Source organism: Calliopsis andreniformis, chromosome 7 (assembly GCF_051401765.1).
Source record: "Calliopsis andreniformis isolate RMS-2024a chromosome 7, iyCalAndr_principal, whole genome shotgun sequence".
NCBI classification, from domain to species: domain Eukaryota; kingdom Metazoa; phylum Arthropoda; class Insecta; order Hymenoptera; family Andrenidae; genus Calliopsis; species Calliopsis andreniformis.
Window position 1 is genome coordinate 8,669,086 of NC_135068.1, and position 27,457 is coordinate 8,696,542.

The 27,457-nt window shown below is 43.9% G+C and overlaps 2 protein-coding genes across 2 annotated transcripts in view; one reads left to right on the plus strand and one right to left on the minus strand.

Annotated features, from left to right (window-relative positions):
* Positions 1 to 17,257, plus strand: part of LOC143181624 (uncharacterized) — a 71,152-nt gene extending 53,895 nt beyond the window's left edge. Inside the window, exons 2-3 of the mRNA XM_076382144.1 lie at positions 6,166 to 6,390; positions 16,911 to 17,257. Of these exons, the coding sequence (XP_076238259.1) occupies positions 6,166 to 6,390; positions 16,911 to 17,257 (572 nt within the window). The remainder of the gene's footprint in view (positions 1 to 6,165; positions 6,391 to 16,910) is intronic.
* Positions 1 to 27,457, minus strand: part of Qin (tudor domain-containing protein qin) — a 227,942-nt gene that overhangs the window by 64,245 nt on the left and 136,240 nt on the right. Inside the window, 1 exon segment of the mRNA XM_076381779.1 lies at positions 19,699 to 19,729. Coding sequence (XP_076237894.1) covers positions 19,699 to 19,729 — 31 coding nt within the window.

Here is a 27,457-nt window from a genome sequence, read left to right on the forward strand (position 1 = left end):
GCCAAACCTCGCCAACCATCGCCAGTCCTCCTCGCGCTGTTTAGCCCCGGAGCAACGTCCATTCCGTTTCGTCTGTATTTCCATTCGGCACCAGTACATCCTTCCAGCTCCTCCGCTAACCACCCACCCATCCCAGCTCGCTGCCCCGCGTCGGCTCGGACTGAAATTTCATCGTGAACGGGAAATTCGTAACGCTGATCGCGAGGGAGGGGCGAGTCGCTGCACCACAGGATACCACTGTAATTAGTTTGCCTTTGATGAGAAAACTCGCGATCTACGCGCGCTCTACGCACCCGATCGCAGCCCCCACTCTTCTGGGGTGGCCGACGAATCTCTCGTCGATTCTCTCTGTGAGCTTTGGGGAGCTGCGCGTGTCAAGGTTTCTGAACCTCGCGTTGAAGAGCGGAAAGTTGGGGTCTTGGGGATCTTTGGGGTCCCGGGGGCTGGAGGAGGTTTGTGGCTGCTTGCTGAGGAATTCGAGGGGCGAGCTTGACGGCTTTTACAGGCTGTACCTAATTTTTTTTTTAATTAGGGATCACCTAGGAAGTATCTAAAAATCCTTATGTTTTGACACTAAAAGTAAAGAAACTGGTTTCCAATTTCCACTTATTCACTTATTTAGATACTAGAGTTGCCGTATAAATTCCCTCCCTGGATATAGTGGGGGAAAATAAGAAGTTGTTATAACTTGTAACTAATTTTTTTCAATTAGGGATCACTAATTGAAAACTAATAATATTGTCATGTTGACGAAAATCATAATAGTAATAGTAATAATTATAATAACAAGAAGAAGAATTAAGAATGGTTGCGAACTTAACAGTACGACTGTGAATGTTAGCATTAATTTAAACAATTATAATGACCGTAAAGTGTGCAATGTCTGACCACGTTTGGACATATATTACTTACTCAAGGCTGACAACATCAGAGTGACCATATGAACTGGGCTACGTCTGACTACATACCGACTTCTTTCACTTGCCCAGTTTCTCTAGCAACAGTGTGAGACCCACAAAGGAAATTCAGCGAAGAAATATTGTACAATATTCAATTAAATTTTATGCAATCAGTACTAGGACCACCTTACTTCTTCTCATATAAAAAAAGAATAAACAGAAACAAAATACTCCTCAAGAAGGTAGAAAATTGAGTTCCACCGCTCCTCCAGTTCAAAGAAATATTAAATATGCATCGTTTAAGACCTAACGAAGTCCTCATATACTCGAAAAGAATATTACGCGACATTCTGCGACCCTCAGCAACACCACCAATTTCTAATTTGAATTTTACACGACTAAAATTCCCCCGCCAACTTTGACCAATATATAATTTAATACAGTTCCTCGAATACGTTTTCTCGAACATCTTCGAACGAGCCGCTTCCAACTTCGTTTCCCTTCTTCCACCGCCGCCGGTGCTCCGGTTAAAACACTTATTGTACGCGTCTGCAGCGAAGCTCCGTCGGGGCTAAAATTCGAAGCTGACTCCGCTAAAAGTCGGTCTCCTCGGAAACGAGACTGGAAAGGTTGCGGTGAAGAGAGCCGTTCGCGAAGAAATTCTCCGAGCGTGCGGGAGCGAGGTTTTCGTTTCGTCTGTTGGAGAGTACGCTGGACAACACAGGGAAAACGCGGAAAATCGAGGGAAATAATGACGAGGGTGAAACGAATGGGGAACGGACGGGGAACGATAACCTATCGGGAAGTTTGGAAAAAGAGCCAATTTTTGCAGGAAAACGGGAAATGTTTCGCGAAGAAAACTGTGTGAATTTTACTATTAAGGAATAAACGGATTAAAATAAACGATGATGGATGGGGAGGTTGATGTCACAGCAAAGAAGTCTCAAATCTTTCGTTTTTTTTATTCAAACGACTAAGATTGGTATTCTGTTGCTAATTGACTGATTTTATTAGTTTGTATGATCAATTAACGATGTTGATCTATTAACAAGGGCATAGAGAGTCAATTAACGAGGTCTTAGTGTATTTCAGTGTTACCAATGCTCAATTTCAATATCCTTTCATCTTTTAGTTTTTGCTCCAAGCGACCTAGACTGGTATTTTATTGCTAATTGACTTATTCTATTATCTCGTATAGTCAATTAACGAGGTTGATCAATTAATTTGAGCACAGACAGTCGATTATCGAGGTCTTACCGCATTTCAGTGTCACCAATGCTCAATTTCAACATCATCTCCTCGTTCAATTGTTGTTCGAAACAAACAAGACTGATATTTTACTGACACGATAAGGTGACCCAGCGTTTTTTACGGCCACAGGTTCGATATGAATGCATGAAGCCGACTGTACATCGTGCTGGGCAATTTTCTCACACATGGTCGGCCAAATTTCATAAAACACGCGCGAGTAAGTAGAGAGGCGAAATCAAATAACACTTGCTGTATTAAATGCCACGAACAAACAGGTGTAATTATTCGGCAGCCGAGCGAATATCAAATAATTATCAATGATTCGGTGCGTTTCCACGGCGAAAGTATCGCGCTAGCCCGGACGGAACTAAATTAACGCGGTTGGGTGTAATAACAAACGAATTCCCGCGCGATCGATCGCATGTCGCCCGAGGACAGAGTTCGACAAATTTCGAGAAACGAAAAAAAAAAAATTACTAATAACCAGAAAGAAGGAAATGGGAATGGAAATTCTAGGTAGTTCGATCCGATCGATCTTCCAGCTCAAACTTCTCCAATATTTAATTAACCATCGACAATTTACGAATACCTAATTATTATGATATTTGTTCGAGGAGCAAGAGCGCCGCGTTGGAGGGTAGACCTCGTGCGCGCGCGCTCGAAAAATTGGGCAATTTACGAATCATCGTTCTCTCCCCTCTGGCTACGTCCAATTTCGGCCAGGTAATTAAACGGTCGTTAATTAACAAAGGAACGAGCAACGTGTTCCACAGGTTACTCTGGGAACACCTCCGGACGGAAATGAAACGCGTGTTTTTTGACAGTTTTGTGTGCGCCGAAATGAGATATTTTGAGTTATAAATTTGGAAACTGCAACTGATTTGCTGCGGCTGAAGCCAGGTTTCTGTTTCTGTAACATTTTGATTTCAGTAAAAAGATCTCGCGTTCTCTTATCCATTTTTGAGGATATACTTCCAACCTGGAAGTTTTAAGATTTTTTGAGTTACTTTGATTATGAGTAATCTTATTAACTGATGACTGAATAAATAATTGTTGCAACTTAGTATCTCTCCATTTTTGTGAAGATCTATGATGTAGCAATATTTACTCTCATACTTGGAACATAAATGCTTGTAATACCTGTACTAAATACACAAACATTTGTTGACTTCAAATTATCACACCTCCAGTGTCTCCATTTACCAAACTCAAACAAAACATAGACCAAAAAAGAAGGCAGAGAAACTAAAAAATTTGAATCAATCAAAAGGACCTCAACTGAACAAACGATAAATTTGTCTAACACTCATAATTCTGTCGAATGTTTCTCAAAACCTCTCACCTAACCCTGCCATAAGAGACAACCAGGAAAAATAACAACAGATCCACTATTTCGTTAAAAAACACGAACCATGGACAAATCACTCGGAAGAACAGTATCAACGTGCAGAGATTCGACGGGGAATATTATTGGCATTCACTTGGAGTACAAGGGGGGTGAACAGTTCCCGGAATATTTCAGGTTTCGGTGGCAGGTGAGCTGGGTGCGCAACGCCCGTCTAGTTCGCGAGAAATTCTGGCTTCGGTGTGTATTGTTTGCGCGCATTGTCGTGTACGTGTTACTTCGGCAGGAAAGGTGGATACGATCCCGCGTTCATCCTATTTGATACCCCGGTGCGTCCGTGACGGGGAAGCTAATTAACAGCTCATCGACCGACCGAACTTTATGCGTCTAAACGTGGTGGATTAAAACGTGTATGGACAACACGACCGTATGGGACACTTACAAACTATAAACCAGCGTCTTTCACTTTTATGGCCACTTTATTATGCAGGCCGAGATTAACAGCATAACTGATTGCGATTAAATCCGGTTTTACTAGGGTGCATGGGTATACGAAATTTCGGGTTTCGAGAGGCTGGAATCTTTTCTGGGATTGGGATGGGATCAGAGAGTTCGCGAGGCTGAGGCGTTTGTAAATTTCGAGTACTTAGGTTCACGAGATCTGTGGCTGTTTATGTATTGTAAGTTATCAGGTACCTGAAATTTGTGAATTTCTAAATATTAGAGGAGCCTTTGGGTATCTGAACACTAGACGGTATTAAATACTCGAGATATATGGATTTTTGAATATAACAAGCCTCTGAGTGCCAGAATATTAGAAACTTTCGAGTACCTGAATATTTCAATTTTTTAGGAGTCCAAAATTTATAGGTACCTGAATATTATGAGATGACCTAAAATTTATGGATACTCGAATATTAAAAGGCACCAGGTACCCGAAATTTAGAGATACCTGAATAACACAAACTCTTGGGTACCTGAGTAATTACAATCTTTCGAGTGCCTGGGATTTCAGTACTTGAATATTGCAAGCTCTTGAATGCCCGAAATATATAGGTACTTGAAAATCACAATCTTTTGAATGCCTGAATATTACAAACCATCTTGCAGCCGAAATTTATGGACGCCTTAATATTACAAGCCATCAGGCAACCGAAATTTCTAGATTCATCAATATTACGAACTGCCAGGTACCCGAAATTGTTGACTGTCTGAATATTATAAACTTCAGGGTTCCGATCTGACCCGAGACTGGGACACCCGTAATTTCGATCACCCATATATCTCTATATTCTACTGATTGGTTCAAAGTTTAGAAAATAAACTTCTCTTCACAATCTATCTCCATTGGCAACTCGTAAATCTTTATCACCGCCCACCACTGAGCTCATCATCCACCAAATCAGTAGCTCCCTGGCAAAAGTATTCCTTATATTTGTTTGATTAAGCATTGACTTAATAACTGGAGTTCCGTATTTTTATTCGACTTTCGGTAACTCGATTTGTATCGATCCATCAAACACATTCTCCTGCTCGATCCTAAGCTCGCAGTGTACACGGTAACCCTAACGACCTCGGAATTTTGAATATTTGAACGCAATCGGTCGGCTGTCCGACAGCGGATATGTTTAACGGCGACGGGGGTAGGCAAAGCTGAAATTAATTAGCTACTGACTTCCGAATTCGTTAGCGCCGACAAAGTGTGGCCTGGCTTCGATCGGTAACCGTGCACATGGGATCCTGACGTGAATAACGCAGCAGCTACGACCCTGCGGTTCGCGTAATCGCGGCTGCGTCGCCGCAAAACTTTGCACCCTCCCCCCTTCTTTCTCCTGTCCGAGCGTGTGCCACACGAAACTTCGACACCGCCGACCCCCGGCTGAATGGAAGCCAACTTTCCCCTGGGCGACGCTGAGTGGGTCAAGTCTGCAGGGCTCCGCTGGAAATGTTGGACGGGACGACAGGAACAGTAAAACTAGCTTCTAGTTCCAGTTTGTTGGGAAAGTATACCGATACCTCGATTCCATCTCCGGGGTTCGGTTAGGAGCTGGGGTTACCAACACTTTGGGATTTAAGGTACAATAGTGTACACGAAACTTACACAGACTTGCTTCTAATGTGTTACATGTAGTCAAGGAACGTTCGACTCTGAGCGCTCAATAGGAGTGTGGTCTGATTGCTAAAGCGTAATTAATGTTCACGTGGTTGAGAGAGTCAATGGTGAATGATAGGCTAGTTGAACAGTTCATGAGTCATAGTGACTCGAGACAATTGGATGATGGATCACAGGTTCGTCAACTAACCCGCTTGGTTTATTGCAACTTACCGATGCCCACTTTGACAACATGTCACTGTGATTGTCCTAACATTCAAGCAACTGGGAAGGTTCGTTTTCATTATCAGGACTTACTCCTTTTTAGGAACATAGACTAGTAGCAATCATCCTCACCTCAGAGTCCCACCACTAACTCTAAAGTTTCACCTATTCCAAAGTTTCCCGCTAACATGAAATCAATGTCTAGACCTAGTATCTCACATGTCCTCCATCAATAGAGAGTCGAAAGAAGGAAAGTTGGAGACGACATTAGACACTTATCCGAGTCTCCACTGCTCGGAACTCCTAAAAAGGCATTCAATTGGCGTTCTAAAAGGCAATCGATCGTGTTTCAGAGGGTGCGCGGGACACCAGCGGCGGCAAGGAGAAATTCGGAGGCAGCAAAGTGTCGAAGAGAGCGAAGCCCGTGGACGCAGAGGAGGACAGCCGCGACAACGAGGACTACTACTACGAGGACGTGGATGAAAGAAACAATCCGACCAACGAGGCACCGGTCGTGCCGCCTGGATTCCTCAGCCCCTCTGTGCGGGAGTACCTCGATCTCGGTAAATCGATACCCGGTACGTAAACAAGATCATCTCGCGGAAAGTTGCCCCTTTGGCGAGCTGTTGCTTCCCTCCGCAACCCACCCTCCAGCCCCTGAGAGCCTCACCTCTACGGCTTCAGGAATTTCCTCTGTTCCCAGGTCTCTTTCCAGCCACCCCTACCACCCTGCTTTTCCACGCTTTCATCCTTCGTCTGCTCTTAGTTGCTCACGTTTTCTCAGTTCATCTACCTGGTTGTATTCGTTTGTTTGAAATCGCGACTGAACGCGCGAACGCGAGTTGATCGGGTTTGATATACCAGAGGAGAGTGGCTGGAACTGAAGCTCCTCGGGTGATGGCAAGTCACTGGGTGCTGGAGAACGGATCGAATTGAGGTTAGAGGACTCTGATGATACACTTTTGTCAGTTTTTGTAAGAAAAGTTTGAATCACATTTCAGTGTAATTATTTAGGCCTAGGCTAATGAGTTATGAAATTATGTCTCCTGGAGATTATATGCTGTAGTAAGGGATAATATCGGCTGTATAATTACTTGGACCATATGGGAACCTACTGACCCTACACCCACGCTCCATCGTCGCTTCAACGTCGACTGAACTTCAGAAGAAAAGGAAAAGAAGGGATGATCGATCGCGTTATTAATATTTAACCATGTCCCGTTAAGTAGAAGTCACGCTAGTCTGCCTTCCATTACCTTCTTTGAAGGTTTTTCACTGACCTGACGTAACACAGGGCTCTTGGACGTTTCTTCTCGCCCTTTGTGCACGAGCCGCGCGCACACGTACATACAATCACAGGCTGCTTCCCTCGTCCCTCGATAATCGATCGATCGTAAAATATTCGCGCAGACGGCACGAAATGGTGGAAAATTCCTATAATGTAGTCTACGAAGGGTCGCCTCGGAACCCTGACGCCGTTTTACGCAGACCGGTGAAAGGAGAACGCCGCTGGAACGCGGGGATTTATGCGAAAACGTGTGTAACAGCCGATTATAAAATTTACGCGGTAAATTAAATGTTATTAAGCGGAAGAGACCTTGGTTTTCTTCTGGCGCGGAGCTGATATCGACGACTGTAAAATATGGCTTGGGAGACAGGAGTGAACAAGGCTAACACGTTGCCATTGGAACTGTTCTACATGCTCTTCCATCGCTGAAACCTCCTACAAATGTGTTTCTTCATGAAGGAATATTAATTGAAAAATGTCAGCTCTGATAAATAATATCCCGATTTGTTATATTGGGTGTCCAAGCTGAAGTAGACCATCTATATCCTCTGTTTTAATAACACGAAGACCTAAAATACTAAACAAAATGATTCTACATGAAAAGTATTCTTCCATGATATTCTTCATTTTTGTGTTATTAAAAAAAGAGAAGTTATATAAGTGATCTGCTTCAGTTTGGACACCCAGTATAATTGAACCTGTTTGAGTTTTGCGATAAACAATAACAGTTACTTTAATTGCCCAGAGCAACCTTTAATCAAACTCAGAACTAACATGGTATTAATATTAATTTATTCCATCATAAATTTTTGAAAACGTGTTCCAATATACTTTATTATTATTCTATCTCTGTTAAACATCGACAAGTGACACGCTGAAGGCGGAAAATTCACTGCCACACTGTTCACTCCTCCCTACTCATCTCTCCTCGTCGAACACCGATCTAATAATATGATATCCGATTACGTTCTGTCGAGAATTGAAGACGCTTAATCCGTCGTAACTATTTTTCTCCCTGGTAATCCGATTAACGTCGTCCCAAGACGGACTCAAGCATTTCGTCAATTCCGCTAGCTAGCTGCAAGCTTCGCGTTACTTCAATTATCGATCACGAATCCTGAAACAGTGAGTGAAACGTCTTTGTCGTGCTAGGTAGGTATACCTGATAGACACCCTAAATATAGTCATTAAGTGGCATATAGTACCATCCCAATTTCAAACAAACTTCTACTTAAATAATGATATTGAATCCTTCGTTCAAGCAAACATATCTATCACACCTAATAGACTACCTTCTGCCAATGAATCATCTCCAGGAAGCTACTCGTTGGAAGAACTAAAAAGGGAGTCAGCAAGTCTGCGACGGACGACCTTAAAAAGTGGATGGGTATAGTACCCTCTTGGAAATATGGTGACTTACGTGAGACCCACTGAAGTGGCGGCCTGTGCAATATCCTTGCGTATGCAAGCTGCCAAGTGTGTTCTCTGATACTTGGTTCAGGACTGTATCTTATTTGGCAACACCTACTTTCCTATCCCCTACAAGGCTCTCAAGCACTCATTCGGACAGTGTCACTCTGGGCTTCCAAAGAACTGGTACTGTATCTGAGTCATTCCCGATCAGGTAACCAGCCACTAAAACGTTCACTGTCAGAGGCCAGAAGGACTTGAATCCCTGCTACGTTTACAAAGTCATTGTATTTCTGAGAGGCACTACTGGTATTGCAAGGGGTTGGCAGTGAATTAATATGCTACAGCGTAACTTATCTCATGGACTTAAGGGTTCTCTCAGATCCTCGAAGGGTCTCGACAGACCTGACCTACCCCCTGGTTTAGGCTCCCTGGCCCCAACTCCTCGTGAATAGGATAATGAAATACTGGATCCCGAGACACGACCTCTGCACCACCAGAGGCTGTGAACCCAGTACAGGTGGAAGCAGCATAAGGCTGAGGAAAGAGAGGAAGAACAGGAGCCTCACACCCCTTCGCAATCCTTCCAACATCCTTCCTCCGATACGCGTTCTCCCGTTTCCCGGTTGAGCTGTAAACCGTAGGTCTCGTTTTGTGCGTCTCGCGACGTACGAGATGTGTCAGAAGGAGCACGCGCGCCTCCACGGAACCAGAGACGGGCGGAACACTCGCGAGGGGGTTGTCGAGGGCAGGGGGAGCGGGGGACGAGCGAGAAAAAGAAGCGAGATGACGAGCGGGGTGGAGGCGGGGAAGCAGCAAACCTCGTCCCATTCGCCTGGCTGACTTTATGACGATGGCTGCCACGGGGGAACATAAAAGAGAGAGAGACCCATAGAGACGGGGGAGCGAGGAGACCAGTTCTGGCTGATGCATTTCCCGGGTGTTCGTCCTTCATTTGCCAAACAGTGGGATAGCTTTCCTCGCCCGGAACGAAACGATCGCAGATCGGCTGGCGAACCGCACCACCTCCACCATGCTGAGCTGTTTTCTCACCCTGCTACACGGTCCTTGGGAGCCAGCGAGTCCCTTCCCGCTCGTTCACACTGGCTCTGGCGAGCTTCCAGCCCTCTGACGCAAACAAGATATTCCAAGGCGACATCGATCCCTGATAACTGGCTTCTACGATGCTCTTGCGAGTTCGACTTGAAGGATTCTGTCAAAGCCTCAGCGGAGTTGTTGAGGACGCAGACTCCTATCGTCGTTTTATTGTTGGAAGCACTTGGGCTCTTCCGTGTGAAGAAGGTACTACGTGATGAACTTCAATCGCAGAAAATCCTGCTATAATTTTAGTATGAGACTGACGTCGCAACAGATGCGGGTTAATGATCGATTAGGTGGTGTTTAAGGAACTCTAATTTCGAAGATTAGTATCGATACAATATGTAGCTTTATTATCTAGATGTAATGTGGCTCAACAGCTAAACAGACAACATTCTTGTGGAACTGACGATAACGCTGTAAGAAAACCCTAAGGAGTTTCTTTCCTTGCATATTATACGTACCCTGCACACGGCCACTGTAAGAGGCAATAATCCTCTAAGCTAAGTGCACTTGCAAGTGGAATCTGCTGTCTTCGTCGGTTTACCTCAGGTTAGTTGCTTCCGAAAGGTAGAAAGGGATTGTAAGTCTCCAAAGTCCTGTAAATCTTACTTAGGATTTCAGAGCTCTCCTACGTAGCAGTGACTAAGCCGCAATGTATACTGGGAGGTAAAAACCAATATAATCCTTATTACAGTTAACAGGCGAAGCGCTTGCAATATTTGCACTTGAAATAATTAAGCCAATACGAAACTTTTTATACCAAATTACAATTCTTTTCTTAGAGCTTTATATCCATGATCCTGAAGCGGACTTAGTTCGATAGCTGAACCTATTTTGACTATAGATTCACCTCAACAGTGTTCATATCTCCTAAATATTAAAACCAGCTAAGAGCAAGTAATTTATAGTCATGAGATTCTACGTGTAAACGAACAAGAGCTGTAAAAAGTAGTAGCACGACACATAACAAATTACTATTCGATAAGCTGACCCTAATTCGTAAAACGCAGGGAGAATCCTTAGGAGCAAATATTCCAGCATACTTTAAATGTACACGAGCCGCGCTGTTTTACGTTACAAAGTAAACTCGCTTCCATTATACCGTGGAAACGCGGAATTTGCTATTCAAATAGCGGAGGTATGTTGAAGGTAGCCGTTTCTTAATAAGTGCGACGTCCTTTGTGCTCGCCGTGGCAATTTTCAAAAGGATCTACCGTTTCCTTCCGCGCAACGGTTCCAGCGATTTTTTCCCCCCTTCCTTCTTCTTCCATCCTTTTTTCATATATTCTGGTGGCGAATCAAAATCTCTTGGCAACGTTACGGCAGTTGCCATTTCTATTTCCTTATTCGACGTTCGATTTTCCAAACCATTTTCTGAAACCGCGTCTGCCCACCCGAGGCGAAGGCAACTTTGAAACTGGAAGATCCACAGGGACGAAAGCGGAAAGCTTCTTGAATCGGGACATTACTCGTGACTCGCTGTTTCAGGAATTGATGCGAATACGGTGAGTTAGGAATGCGGTTGCTGGTAATCGAAATCCAGCGGATCGGGTTTCTATAAATTCTGCCTCGTTTGATGTCACACACCCTATTCCTTGTGATAACATTTATGGTCTGTTGCGAAGTTAGACCAGGTATTACCCATTCGAGTGTATCTAGAGTCTCTTTCAAACATAATTGTTTCAATCTGGGTTGATTCTTTCATAATTTTTACACAAGAAAATCTTCTTTATTCTCTGTGCTCCCAGCTAAATGTACCTACCCCATCACTTACTGTTTAACAGATTCTTCAAAACCCTCAATCAACTCACCCAAATTATTACCACACGCTATAATGACTCCACCCAGTATCCAAAACTTGATCAAATCGCTAAAGAACACTCTAGAGAGTACCCCACCCGAAGCACCACATCTCAGTACGAGAATTCGCGACAACTTAAAAGAACGAAATAATTAGAACGATCGTCGACGGTGTCGCTGGGAAAGGAATGAGAAAAGGGGTGTGCTGGGAATGCGTTTCGTGGTGTCGACGCGAAATCCAGCAAAGTTATAATTACCTGGAGGACGACACTGCGCGTGCAGAACGCAAAACGGGGCTGGAGGGATAGAGGGGAGCGGTATGCAGGGAGGGTGTGGAACAAAAGGTGGTGGAAGCGATTGAAAAGGGAGGGCCAGGCGCGAGGAAGAGGAGCACAGAGGACGTTTATTCCGTGCGGGTACACGGAATCTCTTCCTGTGACAAAACAGGTCGGACAAGCGGTGGAAGGTGCGAATTTCGTATGGATGTCACTACGATACGGACGAGTTTGCGACCACGGTGGAAAGTGCACGTCCCGTCTCTATAGACCCCTGTACGTGTCTCTCTCACACCGCCGAAGGACACGTCTCCCTCGGTCTCTGTCACGACGCAGACACAACGAGCGTGTCCTTGCTCGGGCGAGGGATCCATGCGATGCGCCACGTGAAACTATGCTAGCTCGTCGAATGAGATTCGAATAGCTATGGGGCAGGAACACCCGAGAGCTAGAGGGTGAGCCCAGGGACGAGGTGGCGGATGGAGGGATCGAGGAGAGCTAGAGGGACCCCATACCGATGCAAAGTTGTTTAGACAGACGACAGAGAGGGAGTAAAGCTCACATGGTTGGTTATAATTCGCTAAGAAGCTTTGCTATCGGAAAGCGAGTTCTCACGAGTGCGTGGACTCAGATCGCGATCGCTTTTAGGTAACCCTTTAAATGTGTTTATCGCTTAGGGTACTTTTACAGGGAGAATTATGGGTCAAAATGAAGGAAAAAGTAAAAGAAACAATCTTTGAAACATTATCAGGAAGTTATACTTTCTGGTAATCCCATTTGGGGAATTCTAGGGAATTAGTATTTTTTGTAAAGAATCGTGACACCAAGTTCACAGGAATATCTAGTAATCTTTTCTAAACAATCAAGCTTAAAGAGAATAATTAGATTAAAAGGATCAGTCTAGTTGGATCCTCCTTCGTTAGTCCCTAGAGCTCCCTCCAGTTCCCCAGCTCCTTCATTGTCTATAGTTCCTAAATCCATTGTCTCAACTTTTGTTCTTACCTACTGTTTCTAATCGTATGGTCACTTGTTCCATTTGCTCTTTTATGAAATCCTCAGCTAGTAGAAAATCTCACACCACTATTTCTCTCGAAATCTACCCAAGCTCCTACCCACCAGAAGCATCAGAATCGTTCAGAACGCCCCGGTAATCAAATAACCATCCGTACTTGCAAGGAGAATCTTCCGAGCGGCGATCATAGCGGAAGTCATAAGATTGGAAATTTCATTTGTAAAGACATCGCTCGGGTCGCGGGGAAAGGAAGAACAGGAGGTCCATCGTCGGCAAATATCTCAGGAGCGCAGAACAGAGTGGCTCCCATAAAGAAACAAATTGCTCTAAGAGTGTTCAGTCTCGAATTGCTGGGCTGGAATAAATAAGGGAAACTCGTGCACGCGAATCAAAGCACGTTTTCCTATCGATCTTTACCCTCTCCTCATCTCCCCTTGCTCCATCCTTTGTCCAGTATCGTTCTATCCTCCCCGAGGAGGAAGTCTAACGAGTTCCAATGACAATAAACACTTTTGCTGTTTTGGTAGCCATCCCTCCGGGGCGCTCGTTATCAGCGTCCTGGACAATTATAAACTCGCATGGAAAATACGCGGGGATTTTTCTTTTTCTTTTGCATGGCGAAGGGAAAGCTCCTTGGTTGGATCCATTTTTCTCGAGATCATACGACGCGTCTATAGTGCGCCTACCAATAATATCTCTCGCTGCCAGAGGCACCCATTAACGTGCATACGCAAAGGGATTTCATCGATTGGCGACGCACATAATGGCATGTCAATCGTTCCTGATGTAGCGTACCAACGACAGTTCGAGGCTTCCTATCGCTAAATGTCTTTAAATCTCTCGACATTGTTGTCTTTTCAGGAAAAACCACCTAACGAGGACACGTTTTGCGTTTGTTTGGGGTGCATAATAAATCAGATTTATGAAGCTCTGAATTCTTGGGACTTTCAGGTCCTAGAATATTAGAGCTAGGGACGAGATTCCGAGACATTATTCTTATAGAAGTATTGAGATGTACACTGACAAGAATTAGCTCCCTCGAAGTTGTAGAAAGGAATGTATAAACTAGCCTTTTTATAACTTTAATAATGGCAAAACAGTTTATTATAGAGTCTACATTTCTCTTAGTTTAATCAAAATTGCTTTGCATTGCTATCGATATTTCTTGGCAAATGTAGTACCACGGATCCTGGACGACACTAAAGAAGTAAGGACTAGCATGCTGTCTTCTTTAGGAGAAGACGTCCGTCTAATTTCGCAGCACGGTCGAAAGGTTCCAAATGAGATCTCGCACGCAGTCGAAACGAGCAGATATGCAAAATACGGGAACATTTTTACGACGGAACAAAGTTCCCCCAACTGGAGAGGAGGAGTGTTTACGCTCCTATATACAGAGCGGGTTGTCGTAAATCTGCACCGACGACACGCTGCTTCCCTGATTAACTCTTTGGAAAGTGAGAGATGTAATTACCCAACGACTTATCTCAGATAACATGATCGTTAATTCCAAGTTGCACGATGAAACTTCGGGACTAGGCTTGCTAGCCACTCCTCTATCATAATTGAGTCCACTTTGGTTTCCCTCTTTCGTCTGTCTCAATTTCAGTTTTCGAGCAGGTGTGTTACACAGATGATTCAAAATATAGTGCTGACTTTAAAATATTACTACAAAATGGGACAGAGGACACTTGGTGGTCCAATTCAGGTACCACCCTTCAACTTTCAACTGGTAACACACTGTAATTACCCAACGACTTATCTCAGATAACATGATCATTAATTCCAAGTTGCGTGATGACACTTCGGGACTGGGTTTGCTAATCATTCTTCTATCATAATTGAGTTCACTTTGCCCTCTTGCGTCTGTTTCATTTCCAGTCTTAGAGCAAGTGTATTAAATAGATAGAAAAACGTAGTGCTATCTTTAAGGCAAATGGGATACAGAACACTTTGTGATCTAATCAGGGTATCCTATTAGCATTTAGTCATCAACTCATGACATGACGTCAAACTGACTCCACGTAACTATATTTCTAATATTATAATTCCAAATTAATGTATCCTGAATTTGGTGTCAAACTGACATTTGATCACCACTACTGACACTTCAAAGTGACGTCACATTTGACAGTCTATAGATCAGTTACAGGTCGAGCAATCCTGCTTCATCAATCTAATGTACAAGTACAATTTTTAATTAACCTTCACTTTGTCTGCCTCCCATTGTAGACACGTGTGCGCTTAGGCTTAAATACGGAAACAGGCGCTCGTTACATGCTGCATGTCCGATAAAGCCCGTACACACCTAATCAGCTTGAAACAATTATCAACAAGCGTTCACAAACTTCATTAGGTCATCGTAATCGTCAGAGCACGGGTCGAACATCTCGAGAGCACCCAGTGCATGGACCGCTCAAATGCGAAACGTGCCTGCACAGTTGGCAGTCCACGACGTACGTCGATATCTGGCAGGGCGCCTGCTTTGTGCAGGTAATACAGGTGTCAGGTGAGCCGAACACGTACGGTGCATCTCGCCCCTTGGCATTTCCACCGATTAATCGAGGATACATCCAGCCGGAGTAGTCTGCGGACGGGGGCTTTGCTCACGTTCCAGTCTATCCGTTCACGGAAATCATGCAGCCAGAAACGGATCGGTTCCAGAGAAGGGACGATGGTCGTGGGGCTCCTTGTCTTCGACTGGCTATCGCGGGAATCATCCTGTATCCTGTTAGGTCGGTTAATGAGATTTCCGCATTGAAACTCCGGCCCAGCCGAGAGTCTCTTCCACTAAATAATCATTTCTCCGATTGGAAGCTCGTCGATATTGATTGGCTGGGAAAGATTAAATAACTGTCCTGCGGATGAAATGTCTTCCATTCCTTTTTTGATTTGATGGTCTTTACTGGTGCGAAAGTGGCCTTTTATGATAGATTCAGAGTTCATAGGATGAATTTTTGGTTTAAATAATTTTGGCTTGCAAAGGAGGGCCCACGGATGTGGAAACCGCTTATAGAATAAGACATTTAGAATATACGTAATGTTATAACCACAGTGTTTATGCACAACATTGTTTATATATTTATAATAAAACTCTGAAGTAAAACTCTGACTTCTCAAAAACAAAAGCTCGTTTTGAGGAACGGTACGAGACTCTTAACACACTACGTTCGTACTACAAATCATACCCAATCTTATCCAAAAAGCGATCTCCATGCCCGTGGGCTCTCTTTGTCAGACTGATTTGTATCCTCCGAAAAATTCGAAACAATATTTTTATGGTATTGTAGGTATATAAAGTTCCTGAAGGGCGTTTTCGTCGTATACAAGTTCATCTTATGTATTAAAAGACCAGATGATAGGTATTTTAAAGAAAATAACAGCGCTGGTTAAACAGGACCGTGTCAGGGACGTTCACTCACTTTTGTTTGGCAGTACTGGATTACCTTCGCGAAACATTTTTAGCAAAATGAAACCTCGAGGAACCTTGAAGATTCAGTGGGCGAAGAAATAATTCAAGTACCTCTATAAGAAGGAAGCGAATCGCTGTTACCTCCTTCAGCTGAAATCAACTGACATTTTTAAATGATAATATTTGTGGACAATGCAGAAGCTAAAAATGAAACTGAAAATAAAGTCTTAATCACTGAAAGCTAATTTTAAGTATTCAGAAAGATCTAAACGTAGTTCTAGTCCTAATGGGTTGATTTGGGCAGAACTGATACGATCTCTAAGTTACGTTTTTTAGAACCCTACCCCCAGAATCGATGCCCTTTCTTTTTAGAGCACTGCCTTTCTAAAGAAGCACTGCCTGTATCTTTAATTTTCCCTTAGTTATTTATTCGTTTTCTTACTTAATACTTGTATTATACAGGATGTCTAAGCTGAAGCAGGCCACTTAAATATTTCCTGTGTTTTTAATATCACGAAAATCGTTCATGACATAATTTGAATGATTTCAAAAAAGGAATATCATGGTAGAACAATCTTTTGTGGAGGACTTCTTTTTTTAAACTTTTAGATTTTCCTGTTATTATTCTACATTTTACACATAATTAATAATACTTCTAATACAGCCCTTAATGTAGCTATATTTCGAATATTACTATTTGCATATGCGCGTTTGCTAATAATCTTGTACAGGGTTACACAGTTTAATTAAAATGGAAACGCAAACGGAATCTACTAATTATAAATCTCTTTATTTCCTTACAGGTCGACCAGGTACAGACTACCCAGTATTAGGCAGAGTGCCCTACACGAATTTCTACTGCGACGACCAGCCCTACCCAGGCTTCTTCGCGGACGTGGAGACAAGATGCCAAGCATGGCACTACTGCGACATAGACGGTCGACAGGCGACATTCTTATGCCCCAATGGTACACAATTCAGTCAAGCAGTCTTCGTCTGTGACTGGTGGTTCAACGTCAGATGTGAGCTAAGTCCTAAGCTGTACGCTATCAACAGTCGGCTGTATGGCAGACCCACCGAAAGCCCAACGAGGCCTCACCGTCTCATCACCAAGGAGCTGCTCGAGAACATCTTCGTCAGAAGGAAATGAAACGGAACTCCACGAGAGTGTCCCTTCAGCAATAAGCGGTTGCTGAGAGAGGCTTGTCCTATGCTTCTGGTTCCAGTACAGGGACATCATGAGGCCAGATAGGAGAGGACTGAAGTGATGTTGATGAGGAACTCAAATGGATAGACGCAAACGAGCGGAGAGAGGAAGCAAGTAGAAGAAACTGATCGAGAAGACAAAGTACACGGAAGCAGCTGGTCAAGAAGATGGAATGAACGGAAGCAACTGGATAGAGAAAAGACGCTTGGATTAATAGGGGAAAGTAGCACTTTCCTGCTGCTATGGGCTTGGCCAGCCTTGCGCAGCTCCTTGAAACACCTTTTCACAAATAGAAACAGAACATTTAACAGGATGCAAGCCACAGCTTCAAAAACAGTAGCCCTATACTGAAAAAGCCTACAGGCGCAAGGACCTATACTCAAAAGAGCCTCCCATTTCATTTATAACCAGCTTTGCAAGTTTTTCGCTCAATCCACAAGCAACCAATCAGCATCTTTTACTCCACTCACAAGAAACAGAGAACACCTCCGCTTCTGAGGACCCAGTTGTGCAACCCTGAATCGAGTAGTCAATACTGAGTCACCAATATTAACGACTCTGAGGATCCTTCACGGCAGACTGGAGCGAGGATTGCTCTACACAAACGAATATTATTTGGCCTGAAGGAATGAACGTCTACTGGTTGAGAGACTGAAGGAAGCAAAGAGGAGGACTCAATGAACCGCCGAGTGTCAGTAAAAGAGGAACAGAGGAGGAGGAGGACATTCGTCCACAATCTTCTTTCCCTTCGGGTGGTTTGACGCGCTGGGAGGCGTGCTATACCTTCGGCGTGGTTCTTAATCGTTGATGAGATCGCATTCGGCTCGAGAGAAGTAGCTGGAGACCCTCCGCTCCTCTCGTCTCGTGAAAATAAAGAGCGCCGCTTTATGGGCGGAAGACTGTGCTGCTCCTTGGCCAGGTAATACCCAGTCGTAGGAACCGCACCTGTGCGAGAATTAACGAACCATTCCTGATCGATCAGCGAATCAAGACGCCCTCGCGATGAGAAGTATCGTAAACAGGTGGAAGTGTCCTCCCAGACGTGTATTGGCTTTCGTAAGGTCCTCTGTGGACCCAAGAGCATACTGGGTTTCGATGTGCATATCATTTCTGGACCTATTTTGCTATTAAGTGCTTGTGCGAGGGAAAATTTTGACGAGGTGTTTGGTGTTCCTTGGATGATGAGACCAGGTGGTCGGAAGAGATATGGCTTGGCGAATGTTGACCTACACGTAACTCGAGTTAGAGACTTTTTAACGCTGGATGTCCATGAGTTTCAGGAAACTACTTCGATATTTGAAAAAGAGCCTAACAGAAAAAATTGTCTCTGACGACAGATTGTGGAGTTCTGACAACTGTAGCTCTAAGTTAACTTGATTTTGCTTTTGTAACTTGTTTCGCGAATTCTTGATAAAGTGTAACTGGAAAGAAGCTGCTTCGACATGAGACGCAAAGATTATGTGAACGTTAATGCCATTGCAAACCTTACGTTTGCTAACTTAGATTTAGATAGCTCTTGAATAAAAGATAGTATTATCGTCAACTTTGGATTAGAACAATTTTCGCTGTAAAATCGTGTCGTAACAATGTTTGAAACAAATATGTGAAAAAACTGAAAGAATATTCCTTCAAGTTTCCCGATTCCATTCACAAATAAAACAGAGAGGAACTAAATAAACTGATACTGGATTGGAGCTTACCGAGAACGAACCATTGAATTCAGCCCCTCCTTGGATATTCATGACCCGACGCGGAACCCAAACGATTTTATTTCGTTATCGTTCGCTTTAACGAGGAGCACGGTTGCATCACGCACGCAGCCGTTTGATCAGCTTATGTCTTACAATCGGGCGGCTGCGTAATTGCTTCGCGTTCGCCTGAAGGCCTGACGCTTCGGTTAGCAACGAACCAATTGACGATCGGTCATACGTGCAACAATCGCGATTACACGTGCAACGATCGCGATTATACACGCAATAATGAGACCGGGAAATTGTTGTGCCGCGGCAAACAACCACACGTTGTATGCGCCAACGCTAAAAGTGCATTATGAACGGGCTGGGGGGTCAACGTAAAACACAGGGTAACTGCTGTTGAAGCTATCTCGAGTTGCTTTCTGTGAACCACTATTGAATGATTTACGATGATCCTATTACACATTATCATAACATTGAATTACAGATAAAGTGGAGTAATTAGAAAGTAGATTTTTTAGCGAAATCTTATTTAAAATAAATGTCTCAATACTTAAACGCTTAAGATGCTAAATGTCCCACTTTATTTTTAATTATGTAGCCTAATGTGTTAGAGTCTAAGCCTAAAATTGAAGAAAATTAACGTTAGCGTTTAGCTATTGGGGCATGGTCAACTACTGGGTCATTCACCTTAGATCCTATTGAGCTATAATTCAGAGGCCTATTTTTCAATTCAACTGTTCGATGTTTAGAGTATATTCCATGAAATTATTGTTTGATATTTCATAAACAGTCGTTTAATGCTCATAATTTCACATAGATTGCGAGGGTCTGTAACGTCCAGTCGAGTCTAAACGTCTGATACCGTGTCAGCTATTTTGAATGATTATCTTTTACCCAGTGTAACGTCACACTTGGGCAGTTGCCTTTGCTTAGTCGAGCTTGTGGATTTTCTATACACGCATTATATGCATGCCATGTCTAGTAGTATATACGATCTACGTAAATTATCAATGAGGGAAAAGACGAAAATATTCAAATAAACATTATAAACGAATTTGCAGATTAGGTGTAAGAGAACAACTTCATCAGGGAAATTCGAATTTAATATAAGACACAGTGGACTTTGCCGTGAATCGCAGTAAATTAGTTTCAAAAAGTTTCCGATGGAATGTATCTTTAATGAGACGCCGCCCTTCAGTAGCCATTCGCTAATGAGGAACGGTTAACGAAGAAGATTGCTGAATAATTAAAAGTTGCTTTTGTCGAAGATTGCACGATTCCAGTCGGCAACGCGTTAGCTCGAAAAACGATGTCCCATTAAGCACATGAAATCTACCTCCTTCAGAGCAACCGAAATTATTTCTCCCTTGCCTTTTTGAGAAAAAAAGGTAGCACAGCTGTGTTCAACGAATTAATCCACAAAATAATAAAAAAAGGAGGGAGACGTTAATGAACGAATAAATAAAGTTCCAGCTTACGCTTTAATTGTCCTTAATTCAAAAGACGCGCTAACTAGAGGCCGCAAAATTGATAATAAAATATTCCGCCGGGAATATAATTCAGTCATGCGCATGATGCAATTAGTTCTAAAACTCTTTCGGCCTGAGTGCTGTAATTATCCGCTGGCGTGCATAAAATTCTGATTAACTTCGGGGCCAGTTGTATCAAAAAATAGTATCGAAGTAACTTTCGTGATATAAAGCCGGGTTGTTGAAGGTGGAACAAAAAAAAATTTTTTTTTAACGTACAAAGGGTGCTTGGTGTGAATTTATATGATCATCCGCGGAGATAGGAAAGCGGTCGTTTTGCGCTGAAGAATGGACTCTTTCTCTCCACAACATATCATCCAGATTGTTAAATAATTTACATCACTTCAAAATTTGATTTTGAAATTTAATCTTCTCGTTGGTAACTTCCTTCATCATCTAGGCACTATGTCCTACCTATGCCCTGTTACTCTTATTTCATGATAAAAAACGAAATTAGTGAACCTTACAGGGAATACACACTACACTCAACCACGGTTGTCAGACTCGTCCTTACGCCTAGGGATGAGTGACATCACACCCCCACTACCACTGTATATACAGCCTTGACATGATGCAAATTTATATTACAGTTTTTTGTATAGATATATTTATATACTGGAATTCATTGTCCTTTAAACTTCATCCCTAGACGTAGGGACGAGCCTGGCAACCGTGCACTCAGTCAACAAAATGTTATATAGGGAATTCAAGAAATCGTCGAAATTCAATCGCACAGATAACACAGGATTCACGAGCTAGCCCCAGGTGCGTCCAGTGGGCAACTCAAACGTATTATCCAAATACAGGAAATCGTTTATCCAAAATGGTCATAAAGTCAGGCCAGAGTTCGTAGTGCGTCCGGAGCGATTGTCGCAGCCAGGTGGACGTGGCTCAACGAAACGTTCGGGCGAAGAGGGCAGGGAAGAGGACAGGAAGGTAGCCTAAGAGAGGGTTGGTCTAAGAATCCATCAAGGAAACTGGTAATCAGGTGGAGCTCGCACGAACCACTTCCAGGGATCCAATCTCGTCTGGCATTTTTACCCTCGCTCCTTATGCCCCTCTTTTATTCCGTTTCTTTCTTACGCTTCGCGCCCCTATCGCTTCCGTCTCCTACTTCCCCCGCGGGCGCCTCTGTTACGGCCGCCGACTCGTTCTTCCCCTTTGTTGTCCCTCCCGTGAAGATCGCGATCGAAACGTGCGTTTATTCCCTCTTCGTACCTCGCGAACGACGGGTAAGTACTCTCGCTACTGACGAGGGGGAACGAACACTTCGCCTAAAAGTTTAACTGGCTGATTAAAAGTTCCCGGTGTCGCGCTAGACTACCTGGTATTGGGGATGGAAACGTGGGATCTGGAAGCACTGATGTGCTCCATTAGCTGAATGCTCTGCGTCTTGTTGCCCAAACAGTGTACATCCCAGTTATCACTGCTTCCATCGTAGATAGGTCTAATGATTGTTCAGGCGCACCAAATACACCTTTATGGTTGCTACTTGGTGTGTAATAACGTTGGGTACTGTGCTGAGCTAGGAAGGTTGTGCTCGAAACACATTTTGACACACTAATAATTTGTTGTATATAGGGTATATGTCAATTCAGTTTGTAGTTATCATTAGTTTGGCTAATAATACTGGAATCAGGCTATTCTATCTACAGTAACCATATGGATTCACATTTTTTCTAGATGTAACTGTACTAGTTCTGTACAGTAAAACAATTGGTACCTAAGTACTCAACTGCCCACAATCAGAATTCTAGCTTACACTGGAGGATTGCATGATCATAAATAAGGTTTGAAACATTACTGCAAGCATTCTCAAAAATTACAAGCACTTGAACCCGAATGGAATTTATTTCTGCTGCTGAACGTATTCCTTAGTTAAAGGAACAAGGAACTCTCAGTATAATGCTAGGACCTCTGGATGCAAAGACACTAACTCAGCGCTGATAGACCAGTCCTCCTCGACAACTCGGTCCCCAAAACGAACCAGCAGCGAGTTCACGCGGAAAGGAACAGGATTAAAGACCAATCTTGTCCTCCCTTGGTTACGCTTCCTGAAAGCTCGCGTGGTGCTTCTGTCGGGAAGTTCTAACAGGAGGGTGTCTTTTTCCTTGGAACGATTCGGAGGGGTGAAGTCTGAAACTGTGGAAAGTGGGACCGTCAAAAAAGCGAAGGATCGTCGACGGAGCATCCCTCGGTAGCTGAATGCAGTGGGTGCCTTTAATTGCAGGACTCGCGGCACTTTTAAAGCCGGATGCAAATGGCCCATAAAACTCGCTGGCTCGGGGGCTAGCTCATTTACGAGCGCGGAAAGTTTTTAGGTTCGCCAGGGCTGCGCGCGGGCGAATGAGAGGGCCTGTTTTATCGGTCTACGAGTTCGAAAGTAATTCTCTTAGTTGGCGGTGAGACCGACAGGCTGCGATGCGAGGTTAACTTTCACGAGGCGAATGCGAGCCTTTGGCTTTCTTACCGATCGTGCTCTCACGGATGAGCTATCCCCTGCCGCGTAAATCCCGAATTCTCTGCCGAAACTCGATCACTTCCGGTTCCAATTCCCTTGGCCAAACGACCAGCTTGATTGCTTTCCTTCTTTGATAGAGAAACCTGGGGAAATGATGACGGGACGAGACGATGATCTTTCCGCGTCGAGTGGGGACGTAGAGATATTCATAATACATGGATCACGTGAGCCACTACCAGTCGTCAACAGTAACTCGATAGCGACATAAAGTAGAATTATGTAGTATAATCCAAAAAGCATGCTGTGCCATCGTTAGGTGTCTGGGTACCCAGACCAATCTTGAGTACTGATCTTTAGAAGTCCTTGGGTCTTCATAGACGTTTGGCTTTCTACCTATCTTTTACAACCTATGTCAGGCAAGTGAGTTCCACTAAATTTGGTAAGAACAATACCTTTCCTATCAATCAGCAGTTGATTCGCAATAACCACCTGGTCCGTTTGAGACTCGATCCCAGTGCCACGAAAAACGGTAGAGCTCGTCTTTGGACGACCAAAGCCATCGTCAGCCGCTAGGCAGGGAGACACATCAAACGGAGTCCAGTGTCACAAGAGGGACTGACGTTTCATTAATAATACCAGACGATCAAACAAAGAGCTTCGGCCGCGAATCGACGAGTTAGCTCACAGGTTGACGTTGCTTATCGCTCCTCGATAAAAGACATCACGCTGAGGTTATCTGTGGGTGCTAAGTGATCGCTGATGAATGAAAAAGCAGCGATAATTCGAGACACGAGACTTGGCTGTTGGGTACGCGGAGGAAAGGGAAGACGTAGGATTCAGGGAGGGGGCAAGGATGAGAGGCTGAAATAATCCGCGGCGTTATTTTATTCGTGGCGGCGCGGTGCAGTCGATGCAGAAAGTTTTCATAAACGTTGCTCGTGGCCACCGGGGTCCCTCCCCCTTCTGTTACTCGCTCGCGTGTCCTCCTTCTCCCTCCCGCGTTTCGCCTCCTGTCCCCACCTCTCTCTGTCACTCAACGCGGGGTACTCGCAACATGCAGCAGACAACGGTTAATCAATGGGCTTCAAGCGCAGGCTCGCATCCCGGGATCTTTCCTGATGGACAGCGGCAACAGCACCAGCAACAACGGCCGGGATGCTGGCCGCGGCGAGCGCGACGAGGACGGAGGAGCGCTCTGAAAGAGGGCAGAGGGAGTAGCCTCGGAGGGAGGGGTCGGACAGAGCGAAAAAGAGGGACGAAGGCAGCCGGACGGGGGGGCGAGAGGGGCCAGAGAGCCGCGGGCACGTAAAACTAGCGAACAATTTAAACTCCCCTTTCAAGTCGTGACTTTGTTTATGCGAACGAAAATAATTCGTCGGCGAGCATCCCTCTCGGTATCTCTGCCTCTGTCGCCCCTTCTGGTCATCGTGAGAAAATAGATGGGCGGATCTGTGACAGGGCTTCGACGCTCTTCCGTTCTGCGGAATTTCGGTGGGTGTCTGTGTAGAGGTGAGGAGAAAACGTGAACGCCAAGTGTTTTCGTTTCCGTGTATAGAGATGTTGTATTCTGGAGATATAGTACCTTTATAACGCTATAAAGATTTCTCTCATGCTGCTGAAGCAATTATCAAGTTTTTGAGAGGCTATGTTGAACCCTCTCTACAGGGGGTAGTACAGTTTCAATATTCCAACATTAATTACTCAAGAATTTTTTTGTACACCATACAGTTCGAAGAAAATTATCTAGAGCAATCCCAATTATCTACCCATATATCTAGGTTGTATGTGTATAGACGTTAATAAATATATTAATGGATGTAATCATAATCTAGATGTGTGTATACATTATCAAAAATCAGTTGGAACAGATCATCTATTTTCTAGATAATTGTGGAGGAAATTATCTGAAACAACCCAAATTATCTACCCAAATATTTACATTACAGATCATAGCACAGGCATGTACATGTTCTTAAATTGAGTTGGGATCAATCACCTACGGTGTAGATAATTATGACTAAAATTATCTAGAGCAACCTAAATCATCTACCCAAATATCCAGATCAACTAAAGCAAGAACTGGTCTTCATAGAGCTCTCTAGAACAGAAACTCCGAAAGAATCATCACCGTCACCCATCTCTCAAACTCCGCAATCACAAGTTTCGAAAATTTCGCAAACGATTCACCCCTAGGCGCAAGAAACAACGAAGCCTGTTGCATCAGTTTCAGGATGGAGTCCTCCGGGCGAGAGGGACGAGGGAGGAGAGTTCAGTAAGAGGACACTGGTATTTCAATTTCAACTACGAATTTCAGCCTGTGTGGATACCCCCCCTCGCAACCAGTTGTTGCGCTCGGTGAGCCCGAAGGGCGCAGATAATCGACGCGATTTCGTGTAGGAGGAGGGCGCGCGCACAGGGACAGGGATAAACAGGCTGGGCAGCGGGATGGGCGAGGAAAACACGAGACGAACAACGGGGGAATAGGAGAGGAGAACCGCCCCGAGCCCCGCTGGATATTTTTCCCCATGTTTTTTTTTCTCTATCCTCAATCGCCCCTCGCTCCCACCCCCGGCCCCCTTTTTTCGCCCATTTCGTTCAGTTTTTTAATTCGCCCGATATTTCCTGGTCGTTCGCATGTTAATTTTCGGCGACCAATGATGCGGCAGGCCCGCGGGCCACAGACGTCGATGATATTTCGCGGCCGCCGACGCACAGAGTGCCCGCTAAAATTCTCGATCGGCCGAATACGCGTCACCCCTCCTGCGTCGACCATTTCGTTTCTCCTTCCCGCTCGCCTGCCCCCGACGAACCCTCTGCGCGCTGTTTACCACCCTATTTCGACAGCCAGTATTATAACTTATCTGGGAAATGGTACCGAATCAGGCTCTGCCAATGCATTTGCGATGAGCGTGGGGAGAATTGAGGAAGGTTCTGGGAAAGAGGGAGCGCTTTTCAAGAGTATTGGGTAAGGGTGTGACAACACACTCGAGAGCCTTCATTCCTTGGTTCTTTGATAAAGAGTTATTTAAATACTTAGAAATGTTGAATGTATTTCTGCAGCATAAGTGGTACCAAGTTCCTTTGACAGACTGCTATTGGTATACATAGCTCCTGGTGAAATCCTTCTTGTATACCATTTCAAGTTAGTGATAGTGTATATTACTAGATGGCTCGCTTAGCAGATCATGAACTCGGAAATTGAAGCAGACCTCAATCACGCTGTCAGCTTTCAGCTGAATAACTGTTACACCGATCAGGAACAAGGTGATCCCAATGCCGCGAGCGAGTTCTAAGACCTTTTTCCTTCAATCATGACCGATCTCTGGATTCCCCTTTAGCGATGCATGTGAAAGTTGTAAACTGTTCGATGAGGAAGAGGGGAGAGAGTCGGAAGGGAAAGATAAAAATAACCCCCATACTGGAGACCAGTTTATTATCTTGTTATCCTCAAACATTTCTCTTGACTACTATAAGATGAAGAATTCTCAAATTATGTGAACAAGATAGGATTGGAAAAGGGTCGTAAACAAACACAAATGAATATTCAGAATATGGAGATTTCGACGCCCGAACGTACGCCGGAAGTGGAGCCCCAGTGCCAGGCGTTGCAGTCCCCTTTGGCCCTAGTGACTTATAGCCTAGGGGCTCGAAATGTATTCGAATCGATCAGAACCACCACTAATGGTACGATTCAAGACTTTCGTGGATCAGTTCAATATATCATAGATATATTGTTCTTCTAATCTTTAAACTCTAAAATTCTTTAATTAAATTTAAACTTAAGAATTCTTAAATTTTTAAATTTTCAAATTTACAAATTTTTTAATTAAAAAGTTATAATTTTTAGTGTGAAAACCCAGACTAGAAGTGATCGTTTGATTAACATTTCCTAAGTGAGAATAGACTAAGAACGAAAATGGATTTCCTAAAGTATCCGTAGAGAGGCGTAAAGCACTTCCTTTAAGTAGGAAACAAATTGGATAGTAACTAACACTGATTGAAGGAGAATATTATGATCCAGCAGTTACAAGGTAAGATTTATGAGTGAAAAGGAGTAGGAAGCGACCTTGATGGAAGAGGAGAATCTGGCGACGAATCGAAGAGAAAGCCTGTTGCTTGAGCTTGTGACATTGGCCGACTTAGGCGTCCAGCCTGCTCTTTTCTGTTGCGAATTCGTCGCCCGTGTCCCCAAATCTCACGGGAAGAATCGATACGGCCTCTGCCTCTATACATGAAAAGTCCGACAAGCAGGAAAACCAATTTTCAGCGCATGCTAATTATTCCCCAGGACGCAATTCAGTGTCTCCAAAATGAATCATTACTAAACTTGAATTTTTAATTTTTTTCTAATAACAACACACAAATAAAGACACAAATATTATAGTTAGATAGTACAATAAAGGGTGAGTTATACAACTGTATTGTTCGAATTTTCTTGCAAAGTATTAGTTATACG